The sequence below is a fragment of the Artemia franciscana genome, chromosome 16, assembly GCF_032884065.1.
Source record: "Artemia franciscana chromosome 16, ASM3288406v1, whole genome shotgun sequence".
Lineage (NCBI taxonomy): Eukaryota > Metazoa > Arthropoda > Branchiopoda > Anostraca > Artemiidae > Artemia > Artemia franciscana.
Window position 1 is genome coordinate 30,960,424 of NC_088878.1, and position 24,474 is coordinate 30,984,897.

Below are 24,474 nucleotides of genomic sequence, written 5' to 3' on the forward strand. Positions count from 1 at the left end.
ATTTATAATTACTTATAATTACAACTTATATATTTAAAATCAGCATAAAAATCCGATCCTTTGGATTTATCTTTTAGCATCGAAATTCCGTTTTTTAGAGTTTCGTTTACTATTGAGCCGGGTCGCTCCTTACTACAGTTCGTTACCACGAACTGTTTGACTATCTATGTTTACAGTTAATTGCAATTATGTTTGACTATGTTTATTACAATTTATCTTCATCTTTAGTTTGATTACACTGATCAACCATTATAGGCTTGATTTAATTTTAATGTAGCTTCTAAATTTTCTGACAAAAAAAAACTTTTAATTATAATTCCTTCTTCTATTTACATAGCTTATATGCATAATAATAATTGAACCCCTAACCTAAACACTACTTTCGATCCTCCTATTATACAGATTGTGATTGTATAATACCTATACGACCTATGATCATATGAATGACCTATGCAATCAAAGCAATGTATACCACATTCATCTTTATGCTTTTTAAATTGAGATTTCAGACTTATAAAACTGAAATGTGTATTATAAAATAAATTAACTGAAACAAGCAAAAATTTTGTGAATAAGTAAGTGAAAACCAAAGCAGTTATAAATCAAACAAAACAATGTGGTCAATTTTGAAAAGAATTTAAGCTATCATGACTGTTCTCTGTGCAAATAACAGTAATGGATTCAAATGGATGAATTTACGGATGAATGTCATTGCCTTTCTGAATCAATACCAATCTCATTTGTTGAAGGAAATATACTGATTTAACAGAAAACTGCGTGCATTGTCCTAGTTTCAACAAGTTTTAAAATGTACAGTGTATATTGTCCATCTACAAACTAAAATTCATTCAACCATTAAAACAATTTTAGTAATGCTTAAGTAGAACAAAATTTCAATAGTGCTATTTATTTAAGATTAAGTTTTAAGATTAAGATAAGATTAAGATAAGTTTTAAGATTAAGATTAAGCACAGTAAAAAGACAATATAGCCTGTAGGAAATTTGGGGAAAGACATCATCGTACTCATTGATGGCAATTTGAATTGTATTAATTAAAATTTTTTTTTATAAAGATAAAAAGCGAAGTTGAACCTTAAACGAACAGAAATTATTGTTGGGAAAACCACAGCAGCGGCTATTTCTCAAGCACCTTCTGATCCAGATTACAAGGAGGCCCGGGTTGTCTACAATCAATAGCAATGGAGTTCGGAACTGAGTCCGAAATCTTGAAAATTGTCTCTGCCCAACAAGTTACTTCCTCGTCAGGCCTAGATGATATTCTTGCTAAGGTTACCAAGTTCGTTTTACCATTAATTGTCTAACCCTTAACTGAGCTTGTTCAAGCTTCTTTTGATCTTGTTATTTCCCCAGAATCATTTAAAGATGCAAGAGTACTAGTTATATTTGTAGCTGGCTCAAGAAGTGATCCTTCTAATCACAGACCATTTTTTTTTCTGTCAGTATTCACCAAGTATTTTGATGCTTTCTAGACTCAAAAGGCTCCCAAAACGTTCGGGTTTCACGCTGGTCATTCGACTAAGCATCCATGCACTTCACTCCCTAATTTCACTCTCCCAGCATTACATTCCGACTTAATCCCAGTAGCTCTTTTTTCAGGTGTAAAAAAAGCGTTCACCTTCATAATACATGACAGTCTTCTAAGAAAATTTAGAAGATAAAACCAAGAAAACATGAAACCACTTTTGATTCCATTTGTATGTTTCGAATAGGAAAATTCTTATCGACGAAAACAATCTAAATGACTTTAGGGTCGAAAATGGAGTCCTCCAAAGGTATATCCTGGTCCCAATGTTTTTTCATTAGTATCAATGAATATTTTCATGCAATAGAGGTATGTATTCCACTTTTCTGTTGCCGTTTGCGTCACCCGGCCTGTGTTGACGAGCCCAGGCTCTAGTGAGACTCAATGACAACCTAGTTGCTAGATGACAGATGACATTATAGATGACATTATAGATGACTATAGATGACATTATCTTCGGTTGCATTTCCTAAAGCTTCACTAGAGACAAATATTATTGCTCTATTTCAGATTGCTTTTTCATGGTTTAATGTGAACAATTAAATAAAAAAAAAGTTTTTTAACCGAAAGTAAGGAGCGACATTAAAACTTAAAACGAACAGAAATTATTCCGTTTAGTAAAATGGTTGTCCCCTCCTCAACACCTGACTCTTTACGCTAAGGTTTGACTCTTTGTCACAACTATACTTTTTTAAAACCATAAAAAAAAACTTTAGAGTAAACAGCGAGGTGTTGAGGAGGGGAAAACCCCTTTACTATAGAGAATAATTTCTGTTCGTTTTAAGTTTTATTGTCACTCCTTACTTTCCGTTAAAAAAATCTTGATTTGTTTGTTAACTTCTGAAAGTTTTTGAATTAATACATAGACTCTCCGCACATAAATAATTAAAACTAAATTTGCATATTAATTTTTTTTGGCTAAATGGCTTTCTCGTAGTTTTAATTCGAAGATTTTGATGGTTATTTGGAAGTGTACAGACCTTTTTAGGTTTTTTTTGGTTGGGAGGGGGGAGGAGTGTTGAGAGGAGGGGGTTACGTAGGAGGATATCTCCTTGGAGGAATTTGTCAGGGGAGAAGAGAAATTCCATGAAGGGGGCGCAGGATTTTCTTGCACTATTAAAACTTTAAAACGAACGGAAATTACTCCGTGTATGAAAGGGGCTGTTCGTTCCTCAACGTCCCACTCTTTACGCTAAAGTTATTTACTATTTTATAAAGTAGGATTGAGAGAAAGAGTCAAACTTTAGCCTTAAGAGCGGGACGTTGAGGCGGGAACAGCCCCTTTCATACACGGAGCAATTTCTGTTCATTTTAAGTTTTAATGTAGCTCCTTACTTTCGGTTAAAAACTTTTTTTATTTAATATATTTAAAATCAGTATTAAAATGCAATTATTTTGATGTAACTCTTGTTGTAAAAATTCCGTTTTTTAGAATTTTGGTTCCTATTGAGCCGGGTCGCTCCTTACTACAGGTCGTTACCATGAACGGTTTGATCATTTCCGACCATTCTCAAATAAAGGTGTGGATTTGGAGGCAGAACAAAGTTTAAGAGGCTCAGGCACATTAAAATAAAGAGGCCTAAATCTTACATGATTCTAATTTAGACAAGGTCATTCTTACCGTTCTACTAAAATTTTTATCGAAAAAGCCTTCTTTTTTTTAGCGGAATATTTTAATAGCTTGAAGCCCTCAATTCGAGCAACAGGGTAAGCGATTAATATTTCTAATACAAGTGTTTGCGTATCTTTAAGCCATTCGAGAAAATATGTTTTCTGGAACTTTTATATTCCCATTTGAGCCTGTCCCCCCTCCAGGCACAAAGAATATTGAAAAGGAAATTGAATGCCCTTTCGTAATTTTCTTCAATTGAAGAGATCACCAAACTTCAATTTTTTTTTTTTTTTATCAAATAAACTCTCCCTCGTCTTTTTACTATATGCTGAGACCTGATCACAATGGTGATAACATATGGATGACACTTCGCTTTTACTAAGTCAGTGTAGCTGCACTAATTATGAAATATATATATATATATATATATATATATATATATATATATATATATATATATATATATATATATATATATATATATATATATATATATATATATATATATATATATATATATATATATATATATACCAATTTTTATTGGCTATTTGCGTAATTTGGTGAAATTAATCCCAAAATTGCATGGATCATATCGTCCCCAAAAGATTTTTTTTTTTACCACTTTAATTAGGATAGCTCGCTTGAAATATTTATCCGATATAATATGAAGCAAAGGTGCAAAAAGTGGGTTTCAGCAGCCTTCAGTTAGCGTTACACTTAAAGTTGACACTAGATATCACATTTTGTAACTGAACAAACCCTTTTCTAGTTGTGTGCTGTCATACCCCAAGCATAATGTGACCAATGGAAAAAGTACATTCTAGAATTGTGGCTTTTTACTAAATCATCAGTATTGCCTTGACTGTTACATAGTTTTATAAAACTCAGTGGTGGTCCTAACCTCTCTTGTGCCCAGGGTGAAATCTTGATGAGTGCCCCCCTTCTGTCTCTCCCAAAATTTTCCGGCCAAATTTTAACAAAAATTTCATTTATGAGGAAAAATTTCCAATTAATTAATTAATTAATTTTTACTTAGTTTTTAAACTATTTTATTATTTCTTTTTATTATCATTACTTAATTATTTAAATTTTTTATTTTGTTAGTATAATTAATAATTTACTAACTGTTTTTATTTATTAACTGCACTCTCCACTTTACTTTAATAAAACTAAAATTTCAAAAACTACGAAATTATTGTAATCGTAGGATTCTATATTTAAAATTTTTGCTAATAATTTATATGCCCGGGGCAAGTGCCCCTTTGTCACTCCCCTAAAACCGCCACTGATAAAACTAATAACGACATTACTAACAAAATCAGCTGCACTCCTTTTGTTTTGGCCGTTACAGAATGATAAGTGAGACAAGTCAGGCTTAGAATGATATAGGAGACCAGATATACTTATATTGCAACGATAAATCTGTCACTTCAAAATATATAACTGAAATGTAATTTACGACAGTTAAGAACGATATAAGCGTTTTGACATTTACACGTTTTCGAGAAGATTTATAAGTCAAATTGAAATCATGTTTGATTTTCGACAGGTCAAGATTTTGACTAATATATGTGTTCTTTGATTTTTCGTGAGAAAATTGTTCAAATTTTTTTCGAGAAATACGAAATAAACCCTTTTTTTGACCTCAGAAGAAACGGAAGGAGCACATACACAGAAACATTTTTAAGGCCCTCAACAATTTTTTTCGGGGGAGGGAAATAAAAATCAATAATAATTTATATTTCAAATAATTTAAAAATTAGTTTTCAGGGAGAGGCAGGCACCAAGGCCCTTCTTCCCTTTCGACATGCCTGAACGGAGGGATTTGATATTTGGGAAATCCTTACAGTTTTTTGAAAAATCCGTTGCTGACACTAATTCTTTGCAATTTGGTTTGTTTTATCCACATTTCATCCAAGTAGCCTATACTTCCCAGAAATGTTTGCTCCATTTTGAGTAAATAATGACCATCCCATTACCGTTTCTGAGCTCATACAGTCGATTCTGTCGGAAAATATCTTAGCAAATTTTTTAGTGACACATACAAATGGGAAACAGATATAAACTAGAATTCCTTGTATTTGTGAGGATATTTGCTTTCAATTTAAGTGTTTTACCTGTTCTGGTAAGAGCGGGTGAGACCAATTTTGTACAAGGTTCACTTATGGTTCTTTTTACTATGACAATGGAGATTCTGAGGACCTGAGAAAAAAAAGATGAGAAGGCAATTTAAATTTGACCTACTATCAAACAGTTCGTGGTAACGAACTGTAGTAAGGAGCGACCCGGCTAAATAGTAAACGGAACTCTATAAAACGGGATTTTGATACTAAAAGATACATCAAAAGAATTGGATTTTTATGCTGATTTTAAATATATAAGTTTCATCAAATTTAGTCTTTGTCATCCAAAGTTACAAGCCTGAGAAAATTTACATTATTTTGGAAAATAGGCGGAAACACTCCCTAAAAGTCATAAAATCCTAACAAAAAACGCACCATCGCATTCACCGTATCAGAGAACCCTACTGTAAAATTTTCAAGCTCCTATCTACAAGAATGTGGAGCTTCATATTTTTTGCCAGAAGACCGGTCACAGGTGCGTGTTAATTTGTTTTTTTTTTTTTTTTGTTGTTTTTTCCCAGGGGTCATCGTATCGACCGAGTGGTCCTAGAATGTGGCAAGAGGGCTCATTCTGACGGAAATAAAAAGTTCTAGTGCCCTTTTTAAGTGACCAAAAAATTGGAGGGCACCTAGGCCCCCTCCCACGCTCATTTTCTCCCAAAGTCAACGGATCAAAATTTTGAGATAGCCATTTGGTTCAATATAGACGAAAACCATAATAACTGTGTCTTTAGGATGATTTACTCACCCAGAGTCCCCAGGGGAGGCGCTGCAAGTTACAAACTTTGACCAGTGTTTACACAATTAATGGTTATTAGGAAGTGTACAGACGTTTTTCAGAGGGATTATTTTGGTTTGGGGGGGATTGAGGGGAGGGGGCTATGTGGAAGGATCTTTCCTTAGAAGAATATGTCATGGGAGAAGAGAAATTCAATGAAGGGGGTGCAGGATTTTCTAGCATTATAAAAAAAAAACAATGAAAAAATAAATATGAAAAAGTTTTTTCAGCTGAAATTAAGGATAGCATTTAAACTTAAAACGAACAGAGATTATTACGCATATGAGGGGTTAATCTCCTCCTAAACGCCTCGCTCTTTACGCTAAAGCATTTTTAGTAATTTCAACTATTTATTTTACAGCCTTTCTGATTCAGGGGTCATTCTTAAAGAGTTGGGTAAGCTTTAGTGTAAAGAGTGAGGTAATAACGAGGGGAAAAACTCCCCTGATATATACAATAAAAATATAAGAATGTAAAAGTTCGTTACGTAATTTGAAGCTTAAGTTTCGTATATTTTTTACTAATAAAAACGTTCGTTAAAAATTAAAAGTTCTAGTTGCCTTTTCACGTAACAAAAAATTGGAGGGCGACTTTGCCCCCTCCCTCACCCCTTTTTTCTCAAAATCATCTGATCAAAACTAAGAGAAAGCCATTTAGCCAAAAAAAGAATTAATATGCAAATTTCATTTTAATAACTTATGTGCAGAGAGCCAAAATCAAACATGCATTAATTCAAAAACGTTCAGAACTTAAATAAAAAAGAAAACTATTTTTTTTCACTTAAAGTAAGGAGCAACATTGAAACTTACAACAATCAGAAATTATTCCGTGTATGAAAGGGACTGTTCCCTTCTCAACGCCCCGCTCTTTACGCTAAAGTTTTTTACTGTTTAATAAAGTAGAATTGAGAGAAAGAGTCAAAATTTGGCGTAAAGAGCGGGGCATTGAGAAGGGAACAGCCCCTTTCATACACGGAGTAATTTCTGTTCGTTTTAAGTTTTAATGTCGCTCCATACTCAGCTAAAAAAACTTTTCACTGTCACATGGTATTCGCTATGTCATCTGCACTACTGCAAGACTGAATTAAAGCAAAAAAAATGCTGCACTCAAACTATGATGGGGATATTGGCCCCTTAAAGGAAATGCAAAAAGAAGAATTGGCTCTATTGCTAATGCTACTGATGAATTATTCTAGTATCAGCTTGCCATAGGCCTGCACAGCTGCATATGCCTTTCGCCCTCCTACTGTGTTAAGGAATTCTCTTTTTTACTTCATTCAATGGAGTTCCCGACTATTCCACATCTTTTATCTTAAAGACCTCCCAAGCAATTTAAAGAGATCCTGAGTTTTATTTGGTCTTAGCTAGGTTTCCAAAAAGCTCTTTTTTGGCGAGTTATGAACCATCATTGTTGAAGGATGACCGAACCATCTCAGTTTTTATGGCTTAAACAGCACAGAATTGAGCCATACTTGTCTTACAGCACATAGTTTGATATACAGTCATTCTAAAATAGTACCAATATCTACCCTAAAACAGTTTCTCTGGAATCTACCGTAACGTCATCATTTTTTAATGTACTTTTAAATTAATTTTCAAATGTAAGATTTTCAAAAATGTGCATAACAACAACTAGAGGGGGTGGGGGTGAATTCGGTCCTTATTTAATTTTTCAATGAAACTGATAAAAAAAAGAGGGCTTTCCACGAGAATATCCCCCTCCCCCACAAAAAGATGTTTTCAATATCTAGGTGGTGTCTAGCACATTAGGGGATCGTGCACATATACTCCCCTTCCCCCTACTATTGGTACCTCTAGACGCAAATCCATCCATTTCGTTAATTTTTTCGGTACTTAGCAACATTTGTCCATCCTCATTTACATTTAATTAAATTGACTTAGTTTTCTAAATTTTAAGTTCGACTTCAAAATTTTTATTCCAAAGTTATATTTAAACGCAAGAATAGAATGATCTACAATTGAACAATCTACATTGAAAAATTTACATATTGACCACCAAAAATTCAAAAAAATGCCTTGCACTGATCCCTATAAAGGTTCCATGGTTTATAATAGGGGAGGGGGAGGCTTTTTAAACACTAACTCATAAAAAGACAGAGAGATAGAGAAGCAGAAAACGTAAGAAATGAATAAATAAATAAATAAATACCCAGTCCTTGCAAAATTAGTCCAGTATGTCATCATCATTTCAGATAGCAGCATTTCTGGTTTTGTGTAATTGTTTGCTAAATGATTTGTTCCTCCAATTAATGGCATACCGAAAACGTAAGCCAATTCCTCTCCACGAACACTTCCCCATGTCTGGAAAATATGGTGATAAATAAGCGAGTGAAGGACTCAAGATTGATTTGACGGAGACAGACGATTCCTAAATGTATCTCATCAAGTTAAATAGTAAGCCAAGAAAGCAGTTGCGCCAATTGATGATAATGTAAGGTGGGGGGGGGACAAGGACATTTTTCATCTTTTTCATGAAGATACAAAAACACATTTTCCTTAGCTAGACATATTAAGGAAAAAATTAAATAAAATAAACGTATTAAACACGTATTGTCTCTTTTTTTGTTCATTCTAATAGAAAAAAAAAATCAAAAAAGGTAATTTTCAAAATATTCTTCCCTCCAGTTAGCACCCCTTGACAAGAAAGTGCTTTAAATGCTAAAATAATACCAGAAATAATTCATTTCTGGCTTCAACAGCCAAGTCACTTGGCTGTTTTTTCTTTGCATGATTTGCACAGCTTTCTGAGAGTAGTTAGTCTAAAAGATTAATTATAAATCTCATTTTGACAAAAGGTTAAGATACCCTTTCAATCATCACCGCTGAAGTGACAGAGGCTGGTGTCATCTGTTTGTGGATTAAATATAAAAAAACAAGTTTTTATAAACTGAAAGTAAGGAGCGACATTAAAACTTATAATGAACAGAAATTATTCCGTATATGAAAGGGGCTGTTCCCTCCTCAACGCCCCGCTCCTTACGCTAAAGTTTGACTCTTTCTCTCAACTCTACATTTTAAAACAGTTAAAAACGAGAAAGCAGCAAGCTTTCGAACTAATTTAGTCAAATTTTTCGACTAACTTAGATAACAATTTCTCACTGCACTGCATTGCCAGTAAAAAGTGAGATAAAAAACCTTTCTAATCCAGCTTCTACAATTCTTAGAAAAGACTTGATTAAATTCTAGAATCGGTATACTGCCTCAAAAAGACCAGTTTTTCACGGCTAAAAGACTTAATTTACTTTTGGCAGATATCTCTCTTAGGATTAAAGCGAAAAATAAATTTTATCTCAATTCTATACAATTGGACTAAAACAATGAACGTTTGATAATTGCTGCAAACTAAAAAAAAAGTTAATTAAAAAAGTTAAAAAAACGGTTAAATAAAAAAACAAGAGGAATATTTCAAGCTGAAAAATGGGCTATATTAAGCTATTATTTGAGGTAAATAAGAACAGTTAAAAAAAAAAGTAACTAAAATTTTAGAGGTAACTAAATATAATAAAACATTTGAGGTAACTAAAACAGTTAAAAAAAACCAGTTAAATAGTAAAAAACAAAAGTAAAATTTCAAGCTGAGATCTTGTGGCTATATTAAGCTATTATTTGAAGTAATGAAGTTGGCATAGAGAGCCAAATTATGATACTCAAGGTTTATTGAAAATGGTCATGTTAAGCTTCATCTATACTTCCAAACTAAATTGTCCAAACTAAACTTCGTCTAATAGCGTTTGAAAGTAACAAGAAGGTGTGAAATAGGACTAATTTAGGGATAAATAGTTAAACAGATCCTTGCTCTAACCCCATCCTCCCCCTTCAAACACTCCTTATATATAATTAGTAAATATCGTAAAAATTGCAACATCACTTCCATCATATAATTTTAATTGCAACTTGTTATAACCACCTGACCCAATTTTGTAAAGCATCATTGTCTAAACATCATAGCTTTGCACGAATCAGGACTGTTTATCAGAGAGGAAGGAAATAATGATTGGTAGTATAATGATTTTGCCTAGAAATCAGGGTCTGGCAAAGTACACATGTGAGCTGGGCTTAAGATACGATTAAGAAACCGTATCAATAACTCTAGAGATAAATTCTGAAGAACAGTTTCAATCTAGAATTTTGAAACAACCATAATTGTCAGTACCTATTTCTAATAATTTGAGGTAATTACAATACTGTTGAAATTTAATAGGATATAAAATTGATTATTTGGTGTTAAGCTATGAGTATTGTTATTTATTTTGTGTGTTAACCTTTATTGATGGTTTTTAAGGAAGGAGTTGAAAATTGAGAATTAAGTTAGTGGTAGCAAGGTGGATGATGCTGTAGTTATGACTTTATTAATCCCCTTCTAGGTGAAAGTAAGTTTTCTTTTTGATTTTGTGGATATTTTTGAATAGTACAGCTCTTTACTTTTCTTTGAAACTTCTTTTTTGAAAAAGTGTATCTTTTAAATTTATATCTACTCGTTTTAATGAACATTAATTTTTTTATTCAATAATAGTAGAAACCTTTTTGAAGTATTTTTTCGTTTTTTCGACTTAATAGTTAAGATTTTGGCTTGTTATTTCAATCTTGAACGAAAATTCTGACAAGAGGTAATAATAGTTGTACTAAAGAACTTCCGATGGATGCGAGGTAAGACAATCATTCAAATAAATGGATTAGAAATCTATATAATTTTTGGTTTTCCCTATGCCTGAAGCTATATTAACCTGATTATAGTAAAACCTTTAATATAGAAGAATATTGATAAAATGTTAGTAGTGACGCCATAAGGTATTTAAAGTCACACATAGGGGGTGAATTATTGGAGTTACTCGTCCCTCAAGATATCATTACACGACCTGAGTCTTGCGCTATATAACAGTACACCTTTATGTTACTTAACGCTAAAGGGAGATGCTTGTTACATAATTAGAATCGTATGTTTACCTATGTTGAGGATGGTGTAATCTCGCGTGACGTTAGTCAACTGGGGATTCATCCTCAGAGAAATTTAAAATATGAAGACTTTTTATTGTACATACAAGTTTATTAATAAACAAATTTACAAACGCTATTAAAACAATACACTTTTAAGGCACTGACATCTATATAATAAAGCTTTGAAAGGGTTATTTTCAACTAGAATGGCACTTAATTGAATATTTTCAGCATAAATGCTGATAAATCCTCCATAAGTCTACCCAAAGCAAGAAAAATATGATGGTGCATGAAAACAATTGCTATTAATCAATACAAATTGTATTCACTTTCCAATTTGGTCTGAGAACCTTTGTAATCTGACGAGAACGATTATAAGCCATATAAGGTGCTCAACATTTTCTTGAATAAGAGTAATCCTATTCCCTTCAACCAGGGGTCTCATATATTTCCCCTGTAAATTAAAAATTCTAAAACATACAGAAATCACCTTCCACAAACAAAGGAACACCCTCCCTGCGTTATATATATAATTCTTCAGCTTTAACATCGCACCTTACTTTCAGCAACGAACTTGATCTATTTCAATATGTTTTGTCTTTAATTTATATTTGTTTATTGTCAAAAAGGAAGTAGAATTTAAAACATTTTTTTGAATGAGCCTTCCCATGCCGCAATGTGACCTGTCCATTACACGCCTGATCATTCCTAAGCAACTTTCAGACAAACTCTAACTCCATTGGCTCGTGATTTCGCAAGTAAATCCCTTCATGGTGCCCAAAAACACTTCACAGCACCATAGAATTAGTTTCTGGCTTGTGGGATCCACATATAGCACAACATCACTCCCAAGGCATTTACGACTTTCTCCTACAAAAATATGCCCATAAACTAAAATTGACCATGTTTTTTATTTGAACAGCGATAACTTACCATTCCATTATTAGGACATGATATTCCAAATTAATTTAAGTCACTGTGACAACATGGCTGGCCCGTGGCATCCCTGTGGTATATATTGTCATACCTAAGGCTCTTTCCCACATTTTCCTACAAAAACAACCTTAAACACTAGGAATGATCATTTAAACTTAAAGGAAAATTCTCAATAACGCTTTTTCTGATCACTTGTGGCAATTGATGCCAGCGCGGCTCAAAGTGACTGCCTATTGACACAAGGTGGCACCCATCACCATCATTGAAGAGATTTCTAACGTTTGAACATCTCGAAAGAAATATTTATTCGAACACTAGGTACATACCATTTTATTATTAGATTATGATAGCCCACGGCAATTCACGCCACCTAGGCAATCACGCAATCATGGCAATCAACGGGTGACTGACCCCTTGCATTGGCAATTTCTATGGAGATAAGTTTTTTAACCAGGGCTAAGCATTCCTGATTCAGTGGAGTCATAAAAATATGTTCTCTTAGTATTTTATATAAATTTATTACAAAAATTGGAATTCAGAGTGAAAAGTCCTACTAATTGCAATACCTAATCGGAACTGCATTGTTTCTTTTATCATTCTTTTGCTTCAACCTGGGTTGTATGACTTCTCCCTCACACAAACACACAGAGTCAGACACATACACGTACAGAGAGAGACAAAAACACATATTCAAACAAACACAGTCAGACAAACGAACACACAAAGAAAAGCAAAAAGAAAAAAAATATATACAAACACACAGCTTATGACACACGAACACACAAAGACAGACAAAGAAGCCAAACCACAAAAAAACACACTAAATCAGTCACAGAAAAAGAGATAGAGAGAGAAAGATAGAGAGAGAAAGAGAGAGAGAGAAAGAGAGAGAGAGAAAGAAAGAGAGAGACCAGAACACACATACAAAAACACAGAGTCAGACACAGACACACACAAAAACAAACACAAAGAAAACACACAAAAACACACAAATTTGGGCAAACGAACACACAAAAACAGGCACAGAGGCAAAAACAAACACAAACACACAGAGTCAGACACAAAACACACAAACGAAACACAAAGACGGACAAATACACAGTCAGAGGCACAGGCACGGAGAGAGACATTAACGCACACAGACACACAGAGTCAGAAACGCAGACACACAAAACAGACATGGAGACAAGCAAACAAACAGTCAGACACACAGGTATAGAATAGAGATAAAACACACACACAATCACACAAATAGAGCCGGATAAACGAACACTCAAAGACAGACACAGTGAAAAAAACACACACTAGCATACAAAGTTAGACACACAGTCACAGGGAGAGTCACTGTCACAGTCAGAGTCAAACAGACACGTCACAGACAGAGTTTTAAAAAACACACACACAAATACACAAAGTTGGTAGCACGAACACACAAACACAGAGGTAAAAACAAACACAAACACAAACCCATCAAACACACAGGTACAGAGAGCAAAACATACACACAAGGACACGGAGTCGGGCGCTTGAACAAACAGAGACAGCCACAAAGGCAAAAACAAGCACAAACGCACAGAGTCAGATACAAAGGCATAGGTAGAGACAAAATGGTACACAGAGAGACAAAACATACAAAAACACAGAGTCAGACATACAAACACAAAACGATTGACAGAGAAAAAACACACAAAAATACAGAGAAAGACACTTAGGCATAGGTAGAGAGATATAAAACACACACGAACACACACACAGTTAAACAAAAAGACACGGTATTAGAGAAAGACAAGCAAAAACACAGTTAGACACACAGACACGGAGAGAGAGAAAAATAAAAACACATACAAAAACAGAATCAGACGCACAAAGAGACAGACGTGCAAACACACAGTCAGACACACAGGTACAGTAGAGATAGAGAAAAAAACACAGACACATAGACTCGGACTTAATCAGAGAAACAGACATGGCGAGAGAGAGAGAGAGAGAGAGAGAGAGAGAGAGGGAGAGAGACAACAACAAACAAGAAAACACAGATTCAGACACACATACAGACAAAAAAAGACGGAGAGACGCAAACACACAGTCAGACACACAGGCAAGGAAAGAGAGACAAAAAACACACAAACACACAGTGTCAGACACAAAAATCAACAAAGACAGACACAGCGACAGGTAAACAAACAGTAAGGCCCACAGGTAAGGATAAAGAAACAACAAAACCGAAACAAACACAGAGTTAGACGCATAAAGACAGACACAAAAACAGGCAAACACACAGCAAGACACACAGGCTCAAAGAGAGAGAGAGAAAAAAAGCAAACAGACACACAGAGTCAGACATACAAACACAGACACATTGACCTGTAAAGACACACTCAGACACATGGGTAGGGAGAGAAAGAGATAGAGAGAGAGAAAGAGAGAGAGAGAGAGAGAGAGAGAGAGAGAGAGAGAGAGAGAGAGAGAGAGAGAGAGAGAGAGAGACAAAAACATAAGTAAACATACAGTGTCAGACAAACATACACACAATGACAGACAAAGAGACACGGAAACACAAGGTCAGAGACTCAGGCACTGATAAATAGAAAAAAAACACACAAACACAGAAACTCAGACAGACAGAAAAACAAAGACAGACACAAAGACAGGTAAACACACAAATACGCACAGAGTCAGACACACGGGAATAGAGAAAGAAAGAGAGACATGAAACACATAAACACACACAGAGTCAAAAGCACGAAAACACAAAGACAAACACAGAGACGGTCAAATGCACAGTCAGACTAACACACACGATGAGACAGGGACATAGAACTCACACTAAAAAACACACATTAAAACATGCAGACAAGGTGAGCGAGAAAGAAGGACTATTAAACGCAAAGTCAGACAAACAGGCTCGGGGAGAGAGAGGGAGAGAGAGAGGCAGAGAGAGAGAGAGAGAGAGACAAAAACACACACAGAGTCGGACAAGAATACACACAAAGACAGACACAGAGAAACGCAAACACACGGGCAGACAAACAGGCATGGAGAAGGAGAGAAAAACACACAAACAGAGAGTCACACAGAAAGACAGACAAAAAGACAGGCAAACACACATCCAACCGTACAGGCACGGAGAGAGAGAGAAAGACAAAAAGCACATAAAACCACATAGAGTCTGACAAACAAACCTGTGAAGACAGGCACATACACAGGTAGACGCACAGTCATACACACAGGCACTGCAAGAGAGCGACAAAACATACACAGAGTCAGACACGCAAAAACAGACACAGAGACAAGCCAACATACATTCACATACACAGAAACAGAAATACAGAAGAAAAAAATACACAAACACGAAGTCAGACCCACAAAAGCACAAAGACAGACACAGAGATAGGCAAAAACACAGTCAGACACCCAGGCACAGAGAAAGAGAGAGAGAGAGAGAGAGAGAGAGAGAGAGAGAGAGAGAGAGAGAGAGAGGGGGATAGAGAGATAGAGAGACGCAAAAAACACACAAACACTCAGAGTGAGACTCACAAAAACATAAAAGACAGGTACAGAGATAGGTGAAAACACAGTCAGATGCACAAGATAGGCAAGAGAGTTAAAAAAACACACACAGTCAGAAACACAAAAACAGACACAGAGACAGGCAAAGGCACAGTAAAACATACAGGTAAGGAGAGGGAGAGAGATAAAAAAAAAATACAAACAAACGCACAGAGTCAGACGCACAAAGACGAGTTGAAAGAAAAACAGGCAAACAGACACAGAAAAAGTCAAACACTTAGTCAGACACACAGGCATGGAGAGAGAAAGAAAAACACATAAACAAAAAGAGTCATACACAAATACACACAAAGACAGATACAGGCAAACAAACAGTAAGACACACAAGCGCGGAGAGAGGGACAATAAACAGACGCAAACAAAAAGAGTCAGACCCACAAACAAACAAGACAGCCACCGAGACAGGCAAACACACGATTAGACACACAGGCAGAAACAGTGAAATGAGAATTGAATCGATTTGACTAATAAAACTTCCATAAACAGAGACAATGAAATGACTACCTGAATCGAGGTGGAATGAACTAGGTGGCATGGCACCTAGTCTTGCTTGAAGTACCGTGTGTATATTAGATTGGTCAGGTTAAACTAATCTGCTAACATGGAAGAAAAGGCTGATTCCTTAAGAAATCGAGCGAGTTTACATGACACAGCAAAGTGATCTAAATTGTTTTTCTATGTGGTAAAAAAGGATAGCTGCATGAGCCCGGGGTGTGGCAGTTTTAGTGTAGGTATCTGGGCAACTGCAGGTTGACCACAGACAACAGGGGGGAGGCAGTTTGGCAGTAGATACCCTGAGTTAGTTATAGTTTGACTTCAAGCACACTCTTCTCTCTCCTTGCCTGCGTGTCTGACTGTGTGTTTGCCTGTCTCTGTATTTGTCTTTGAATGTCTAGCTCTGTGTTTGTCTCTCTCTCTCTCTATCTCCCTCTCTCTCTCTCTCACTGTCTCTCTCTCTCTCTCTCTGTCTCTGTCTCTCTCTCCCTCTCCCTCCCCCCCCCTCTCTCTCTCTCTCTCTCTCCGTGTCTATGTATATGAATGTGTGTTTGCAAGTTTATGTTTCTGTCTTTGTGTGTTTGTTTGTCTGAGTCCCCGTGTTTGTGTATGTTTTCGTCTCCCTCTCCCCGTGGTTGTATGTCTGTGTGTTTGCTTGTCCCTCCCTCTTACCGTCTCTGTATATTTGTCTGTGCGAGTATTTGTGTGTTTTTTGTGTATCTCTCTCACATTTTTTTTCTCTGACTGTGTGTTTACTGTGTGTTTGTATTTGTAATTCTCTCTCTGTCTCACCCCCCTCTCTCTCTGTCTCTCCCTCTCTCTCTCTCTCACCCTCTCTCTCTCTCTCTCTCTCTCTCTCTCTCTCTCTCTCTCTCTCTCTCTCTCTCTGTCTATGTATCTGAGTGTGTGTTTGCAAGTTTATGTTTCTATCTTTGTGTGCTTGTTTGTCTGACTCTGCGTATTTGTGTATATTTTTGTTTCCCTCTCTCCGTGGCTGTGTGTCTGTGTGTTTGCTTGTCCCTCTCTGTTACCGTGTCGTTTTATTTGTCTGCGCTAGTGTTTGTCTGTTTTATGTTTCTCTCTCACCTCTTTTGTGTCTGCTTGTGTGTATTTTCCTGTCTCTGCATTTGTCTTTGTTTGTTCGTGTTTCTGACTCTGCGTGTGTATTTTTCGTCTCCTTCTCTCTATGCCTGTTTGTCTTACTCTATGTTTTGTGTGTGTTTTTGTGTCTGTTTCTATCCTGGTTTGCTTATGGGTTTGACTTTGTGTGTTTGTCTTTTTTTTTTCTCTCTCTCGCTCTCTCTGTACCTGTTTGTCTGACTCTGTGTGTTTGTTTCATTTTTTGCCTCTATGTCTGTCTGTGTGTGTTTGTGTGTCTGACTCGGTGTGCTATGTACGAGAATAACACTGCTGCGGTCAAGGTAGAAAATAAAGTTTGTAGTTGGTCTCTTATTAAATCAGGATTTTAAAAGGGTTGCCTTCTATCCCCTTTTATATGGATCATTGTGATAGACTTTGTCATTATGACTAGGAACAAGTGAAGATGTAAAGATGGCGTTAGGTAACTCAAGATTAATCCGATGGCCGACATTACTTACCTTGGCAGTAAGATTAATAAAGATGATAGGAGCAGTAAAAACTAACCCCTCCCCCCAAAAAAAATATATTGTCAGGATCTTGGAATCAAATAGCCCAGGGGTTCAGCATTTTCACATATATAGCTTTATTGCGACATCTCACTTGTTTTAAAACCCGTTTTCATGAGCTCACCGATTTATTATAAACTTATTTGTCACAGTTACAAGATATGATATAGAAGCAATAAAAACCCTTGCCTGCATCCATGGTAAGTTTGGCTCGAATTTTAGATAATTTCTTTTAAGGAACTCAAAATAGATTTGATATCAAACCGATTATACTTGGAAAATGAGAGGGCCTAATACTTAGAAACATGAAGTGACGGAAATAGGACAGAATACCATGTTCTACTCAATCAACCTGACAATAATAAGTGGAATGGTTCTCTTATTCTTTGTTTGGTTCGTGAAAGTCATACAAGACCACCTATAGAAAAATATTACCCGATATTTTCTATTTGTTCAAGTATATCGATAATCGTTTTTTTCCCGATTTTCTAAAAGGGAGATGGAAGCCCTGCAACGGTTATTTCTCATTTATTTTTCTTCTAGTAAAATTTCAGTTCTTAATTATTGCAACCAAGCAATTTTTCGAATACGCCTCCTAATTAACGTATAACATTATTAACGTAATAACGTAGGAAGTTACAAAATATTTATTCTACAACAGATATAAAGACAATTTTATAACAGATTTATTACAGGAAGCTACAGAAAATATTTGCGTAATGGCTCGAAGGACCACTTTTTCAGTTAGTTTAAGGAAAACCAATGATTCCCTTTATATTATCCTTCCCATAACTTGTTATTATTTAAATAACATAAGTTTATAATTAAATATATACTTAGTATAATTACTTGTTATTAAATAATTTAAGTTTATAATTATAATAGGTCCTCAACGCAATAAACTATACAACATAGAGTCAATTTCTCGAGTGGCAACCCTGATTCAATAATTATTAAAAAGATGGAGGTGGAATTTCTCGAGGTTTTTGTATTAGTCTTTGCGGAAACTCTTGCAAGTTTCATAGGAACTGTCACAGTAATAGCTATTCCTTATTGTGACGAGATTTGTCGAAAATTAGTCGAGAACAGTATAACTCCAAGAAATGAGTTTTTTTTAATTAAGAAAGTGACAAGAGAATCAACTCTTAATAAAAAGCATAGAAATCGAGCACTTTGAATTCAAAAATCTTAATTAATTTACGACTGAAAATTAATAATTGCCATTTTCAGTAAAAGAGAGAAACATAAAATGAAGCAAGATATAATATAACAACTCCAAACTCTACATAGTAAAAAAATTAAAGAAAACTAATTTAATATGACTCGTGCTCATTCCTAATAATACGTGTATTAATTTAAATTAGACAACTTGTATTTTGTTTTTCAAATTTTGTGTTCATGTGATAAATCAATCATATCAAACAGTTCGTGGTAACAAGCTGTATGTAAGGAGCGACCAGGCTCAATAGAAACCAAAACTCTAAAAAAAAACGGAATTTTGATACCAATAAATACACAAAAAAAACGAATTCTTATGCTGATTACAAGTTTTCATGTTTAATCTTACCCATCAAAAATTTCGAGCCAGAAAAAATTTGCCTTATTTTTGAAAAAAAGAGGAAAACACCCCCTAAAAGTCCTATAATCTTAATGAAAATCCCACCATGAAATTAAGCGTAACAGAGAACCCTCCTGAAGAGGTTTCAAGCTTTCATCTCCAAAAATATGGAATTTTATATTTTTACCAAAAGAAAGGACCATGGATGGGTAATCATTTGTTTGTTTTCTTTCCCCCATCGACTTGTAGTTATAGAATACTGCCAGAGGACTCATTCGAGTGGAAATTAAAAGTTTTAGTGCCCTTTTTAGTGATCGAAAAATTGAAGGGCAACTAGGCCCCCTCCCAAGCTTTTTTCCCAAAATCACCTAATCAAAATTTTGAGATAGCCATTTTATTCAGCATAGTAAAAAAAATTAACAACTGCTTCTATGAGGATAAATTAATCCCCCGCAGTCCCCAGGGAAGGGCTGTAAGTTATGAACTTCGCCCACTGTTTACATATAGTAGTATTGGTTATTGGGACAGCATACAGACGTGTTCAAAGGAGATTTTTTCTGTTGGCCTAAGAGGTTAAGTGGGAAGATCTTTCCATGGAAGAATTTTTCATGGGGAAAAGAAACTTTCAGTGAAGGGGGTGTCGGATTTTCGGCATTATTTAGAAAACGATCGGAAGCTAAATGTAAAAAAAACAAGTTTTCTTTAACTGAAAGTAACTAACAACATTAAAACTTAAAACGAACAGGAATTATTATGTATATGAGGGGGTTCGCGCCCTAGTTAATACCTCGCTCTTTACGGTAAAGTTTTTTTAGTACCTTCAAAAGAGCTATTTATTCTAATTAAACGACTTTTGGGATTCAGGGGTCATTCTTAAAGAATTGGAACAAAATTTGAACTTTAGCGTAAAGACTAAGGTATTGACGAGGGGCCAAACTCCCTCGTATACCTATTAGTTTTCGTTCATTTTAAGTTTCAATGCTGATCCTCAATTTAAGTTGATAAATTTGTTTTTTTATTTGATTTTTATATTAGATCCTGTTGTATATTTGTCTGCTATGATTCTTTATTTAAGGGTGTCAATGTATTTTTATAATTTTATATTTTCGTATATACATTTTGTTTGCATTTTCATGTATTTTGCATCTTTGAACATGTATTTTTTTTCAGGCAACATAATCTATTTTGTGAGATTTTTTTACTATTTCTTTCTTACCTCCAGCAAACATTTCTCAAAGCATCAGAAAAAGACAGAATATGCTGTTTCGGCCTCGCTACGTGAAATCAGTAGTCATTACCATTGGTGTAACCTTTACTTTTAATCGCGCGGTGGCTTTCTAGCTGCTCGCATATTGTGATACCTTTTTTATATTGTTGTTATTTTTATATTTTTTCATTTTTTATTATTTTCTTTTATTTAGTTATTTTATATTTTTATATAATATATTGATTTCTTAACTGTATTTATATTTTATCTTTATTGTTTTCGTTTTTTTTTAATTTTCTACCTGATGCCAAATTTCTTATGCAGGTGATAAATAAATTTATTTAATATGATATAAATTTGTTTTTTTTTATCACGGATTATGATTGTGGGATATAGCTTTCAGGTTTTATTTAGTTTTGGTTACTTTCGCTAAGAATATAATATAATATATTCTATATTTCTTTCAATATAAGCCAAATGTCAATATAAGCTAAAAGTCAATGTCTGTCATATTCATTCAGCCACCAGTGCTACCACTTGGCAAGAATCATACTGAAATTCAAGATTTTTCATCTTCGATAGAATTCCTTGCAGTTTTTATAAGAATCAAGGATTTTTCATGATTTCGGGATTTACTCTGAATTTATTATTGACTTCAGCAAGAAATTCGATTTCAGGTACTAACAAACATAGTAAAAAAAAAAACAGCGTTATTAACCGACGTTCTTTGCGCAAGAAACTTTTTTACATATTTGTAACATTCAATGACGGAAAAAATAGTTAGTTCCTAAATTATGTCTATTCCATATTTTCCCTCTTTGCAAAAATATTAAAATGCCAGTATATTAAATATTATAAAATGCTAGTCTATTAATATTAAATTGCCAGGGGGATAGAAGTGACATAAAATGCAAGCAACACTTATTGTCACCTAGAGGGATATTCTTGAAGAAATGCCAGCCTCCTGTGGTTAAGACCTGTGGTTTCCATAGGCTCATTATAGGCTTCTTAGGCTGATTATAGAGGATACATGCTGTCAATAAGTTTCATTAAATAGTGACAACTTATTTACTCACTTTAATAATTTTGCTTGACTTTGTCTAGTTGCTACTTGATAGAGTTGTAACTCTGTTTTTGAAAAAAGTTTTTTCTTTGGAGAGGGCTTTGAGTTCTCCGGGTCCCCTTAAAGTTACAATTCTGTTTCTGGGAAAAATTTTTTGTTTTGGATGAGGAGGGGGCGACCTTAAATTTTGAAACTATTTTTTCTCCGGTCCTCTAAAAAAGTTGAAGCTACGTTTTTTTTCTATTTTATGCCTATTATCCAACAAGTTCTTTGGATAGTACCTACGTATTAGTTTATATAAGTTTGTATATTGATTTATATATATTAGTAATTAATACATTACTCGGCTAAAAGAGATCATTTCCTGAGGATACTTTGTGCTTGTATGATAAAAAGACAATGCACTATTTTCGCGTTTACCAATTAGTTAAAATCGTTTACCGTTAATCAACGCCATATTTAAATTGAAATAATACTTATTATCATGAATTAATTACCACTAAAAATTAATTCTTTAAAGCTAAACAAGTCTTACCTTTGGATAATCCCCATATGTGCTTTGATAGGCAAAAACATAAAAGTAAGATTTGGCTCTTAAAGATGAGTGAATGTCGGCTAAGTTTATCATTGGACAGACAGTCTGAGCGTCGCTTATAATGTCAATCAACGAATCACGGAAAATTTTAGTATCTGAAAAAAAAAATACTTATAGTAAAGTAATTTAAAGTAAGATTAGATTTTGTTCGAATAAAGAACTATATGAAAATGTTCAAATTTCCGGAGCTCAATGAGTTATTTCTCTTGGTTTATCTACTTCTTTAATGGGTTGTCTTTTTTTTTTAATTACATACGAGCTCAATGGGTTATTTTTCTTAATCTATCTACTTCTTTAGGGGTTATCTTTTTTTTATTGCGTACGTGGTCTTATAAACGGTAGTGTCAAGTGGAGTGGGGGCAAGGGGTGTGTTTTCCCCAAAGATTTTCTGTCCCCGCTAGGTTTTCATATTTTTATTTTGTATTTTCATTAAAAATGCTGCTTGTTTTGTATTTTCATCAACAAGATTGAAGAAAATATCTCTATCCCCCTCCCTCGCTTCGATTATAATAGACTCATAAGGTATCCTTTTCTCTGATCCCACTGCCTTTCTATGACGAATAGACACACGTTAAAATGGGAATAAATCCATTTATTTAGACAGTAAAAACAGTACAAAAGTTTAAATATTTCTATTACATATATAACGATCGTCATCAATAGAAATACTAAAGTATTAAACTTGAAACTAACATGTTTGTACAAAACAAAATAATTATGCGTCGTATATATATATATATATATATATATATATATATATATATATATATATATATATATATATATATATATATATATATATATATATATATATATATATATATATATATGCAGTATGTATCGAGAAATGAGACCAACGCCACCTTCATTGGAGATTTATTTAAATTTCTTTTATGTTTTTTTTTAATATTAATTCCAAAAACAGGAATAACAATAGAGAATTTTCCAAGACAGTAGGAAAAAAATTAGAATGAATATTTCGGCCCTATGTCCGAGGGCCGTCTTCAGCAATACAAAAATATATAAGAAGAAAAAATTTACAACATAATAAAATCAATAAAACTAAAATGAAAAATTTTTCAAAACAGTCGCAGCTTCCTTACCTCAGCGAAGACATAAGGCCTAAATTTTCATTCTAATTCGTTTCCTACTGTCTTGAAAAATGCTCTATTGTCATTCTTGTTTTTGGAATTAATCTTAAAAAAAAAAACAGAAAAGAGCAAGAAAATAATGCATAGAATTGATGCAAATGTTTTTCTTTTTGGCTGAGAATTACTAGACGTCTTTGAGGGAGACAGACATCTAGAAATGTAGAATTCCAGAATCCAGGCATCTATCTAGAATTTTTGGTGTCTAGAAATCCGAACTGATGATGAGTCGTCCTGCTGGTCAGACAGAAAACTTTTCACACTGAAGAAACTGGCGTCAGAGAAAAAAAACCTTCGATTCGGTGGGCAGAGTAGTTCGTGCACACCCCACTGGCGTTCCTAATAAGCTCAGAACTCCTTGGACGGTTGTATTTTGTATGTTGTTTGCTTCTTTTTTTTCATTTTGAGGCAATTCATTTTCCTTAACAGGAGAATCAATTAGTAAGCTTCTTTTCCTTTTCAAGTGCCTGTTTCATCCTCTCGCCTAGGTAAGAGTTTTTGGGAAGATTGATACGATCTAGTTAAAAGAGATTACTCCCCCGCCCATTCTAGGACTGAGCGTGGTGGTCTGAAATGAAGGGTAAATAGAGATCTCTAAGTGAGATTTCAAAGAGAGGTTTTTGCCTCTCACCACTAAAATGATAGGGCACATCCCATTCTTTAATTCGTGAAGGCTATTTTACTTTAATTGTTGAATTGCTGTTGCTCCCAACTTAAACTAAAGTTTAAAAAAGAAAAAAAGAAAAATGATGCACAGAATTAAGACAATAGAATATAAGAAAGAAAAGAAAATTGTGTCTCTTCACCAGAAATGGTTAAATTTTGAATTTAGATGATAAGCTGGTCCAAGACGGGGATCTACAGGAAAATTAGGCATAACAACAAGGATGAGTTTTCATGCAGATGATTTATTAGTTTCCGGAACAGGTCGATTGTATATATTTTTTGAACTAGTGCCAAATTTTGCAATGTCCCTTGGAGGGTAAGAGCTCATTTTGACATATAAGCCATATCATGGGTCATCATCAGAAACAAACTGTTGTTCCCCAACTGGCTTTGTTCCTAGCTTTATTAATGAATTATTTAATTTATAAATTATTTATAGTTGAAATAATTAGTCTGTCTGTGATTTAGTCGCAAAGAGCACTGAGGCATATCCCTGATCTTATAATCATACTAGTAAACAGAAAAAAAAAATTAACCAGAACTATTATCGACAAAAAGAACGATTTAAAACACATA

The 24,474-nt window shown here is 34.4% G+C and overlaps 1 protein-coding gene across 2 annotated transcripts in view; it reads right to left on the reverse strand.

Moving 5' to 3' along the window:
- The window catches only part of LOC136037336 (neuroligin-4, X-linked-like), a 183,501-nt gene that overhangs the window by 28,451 nt on the left and 130,576 nt on the right, over positions 1 to 24,474 (reverse strand). For both annotated transcript variants that reach the window (XM_065720008.1, XM_065720007.1), the window contains 2 exons: positions 22,025 to 22,179; positions 8,229 to 8,380 (listed from right to left, as the gene is read on the reverse strand). In XM_065720008.1, coding sequence (XP_065576080.1) covers positions 8,229 to 8,380; positions 22,025 to 22,179 — 307 coding nt within the window. The remainder of the gene's footprint in view (positions 1 to 8,228; positions 8,381 to 22,024; positions 22,180 to 24,474) is intronic.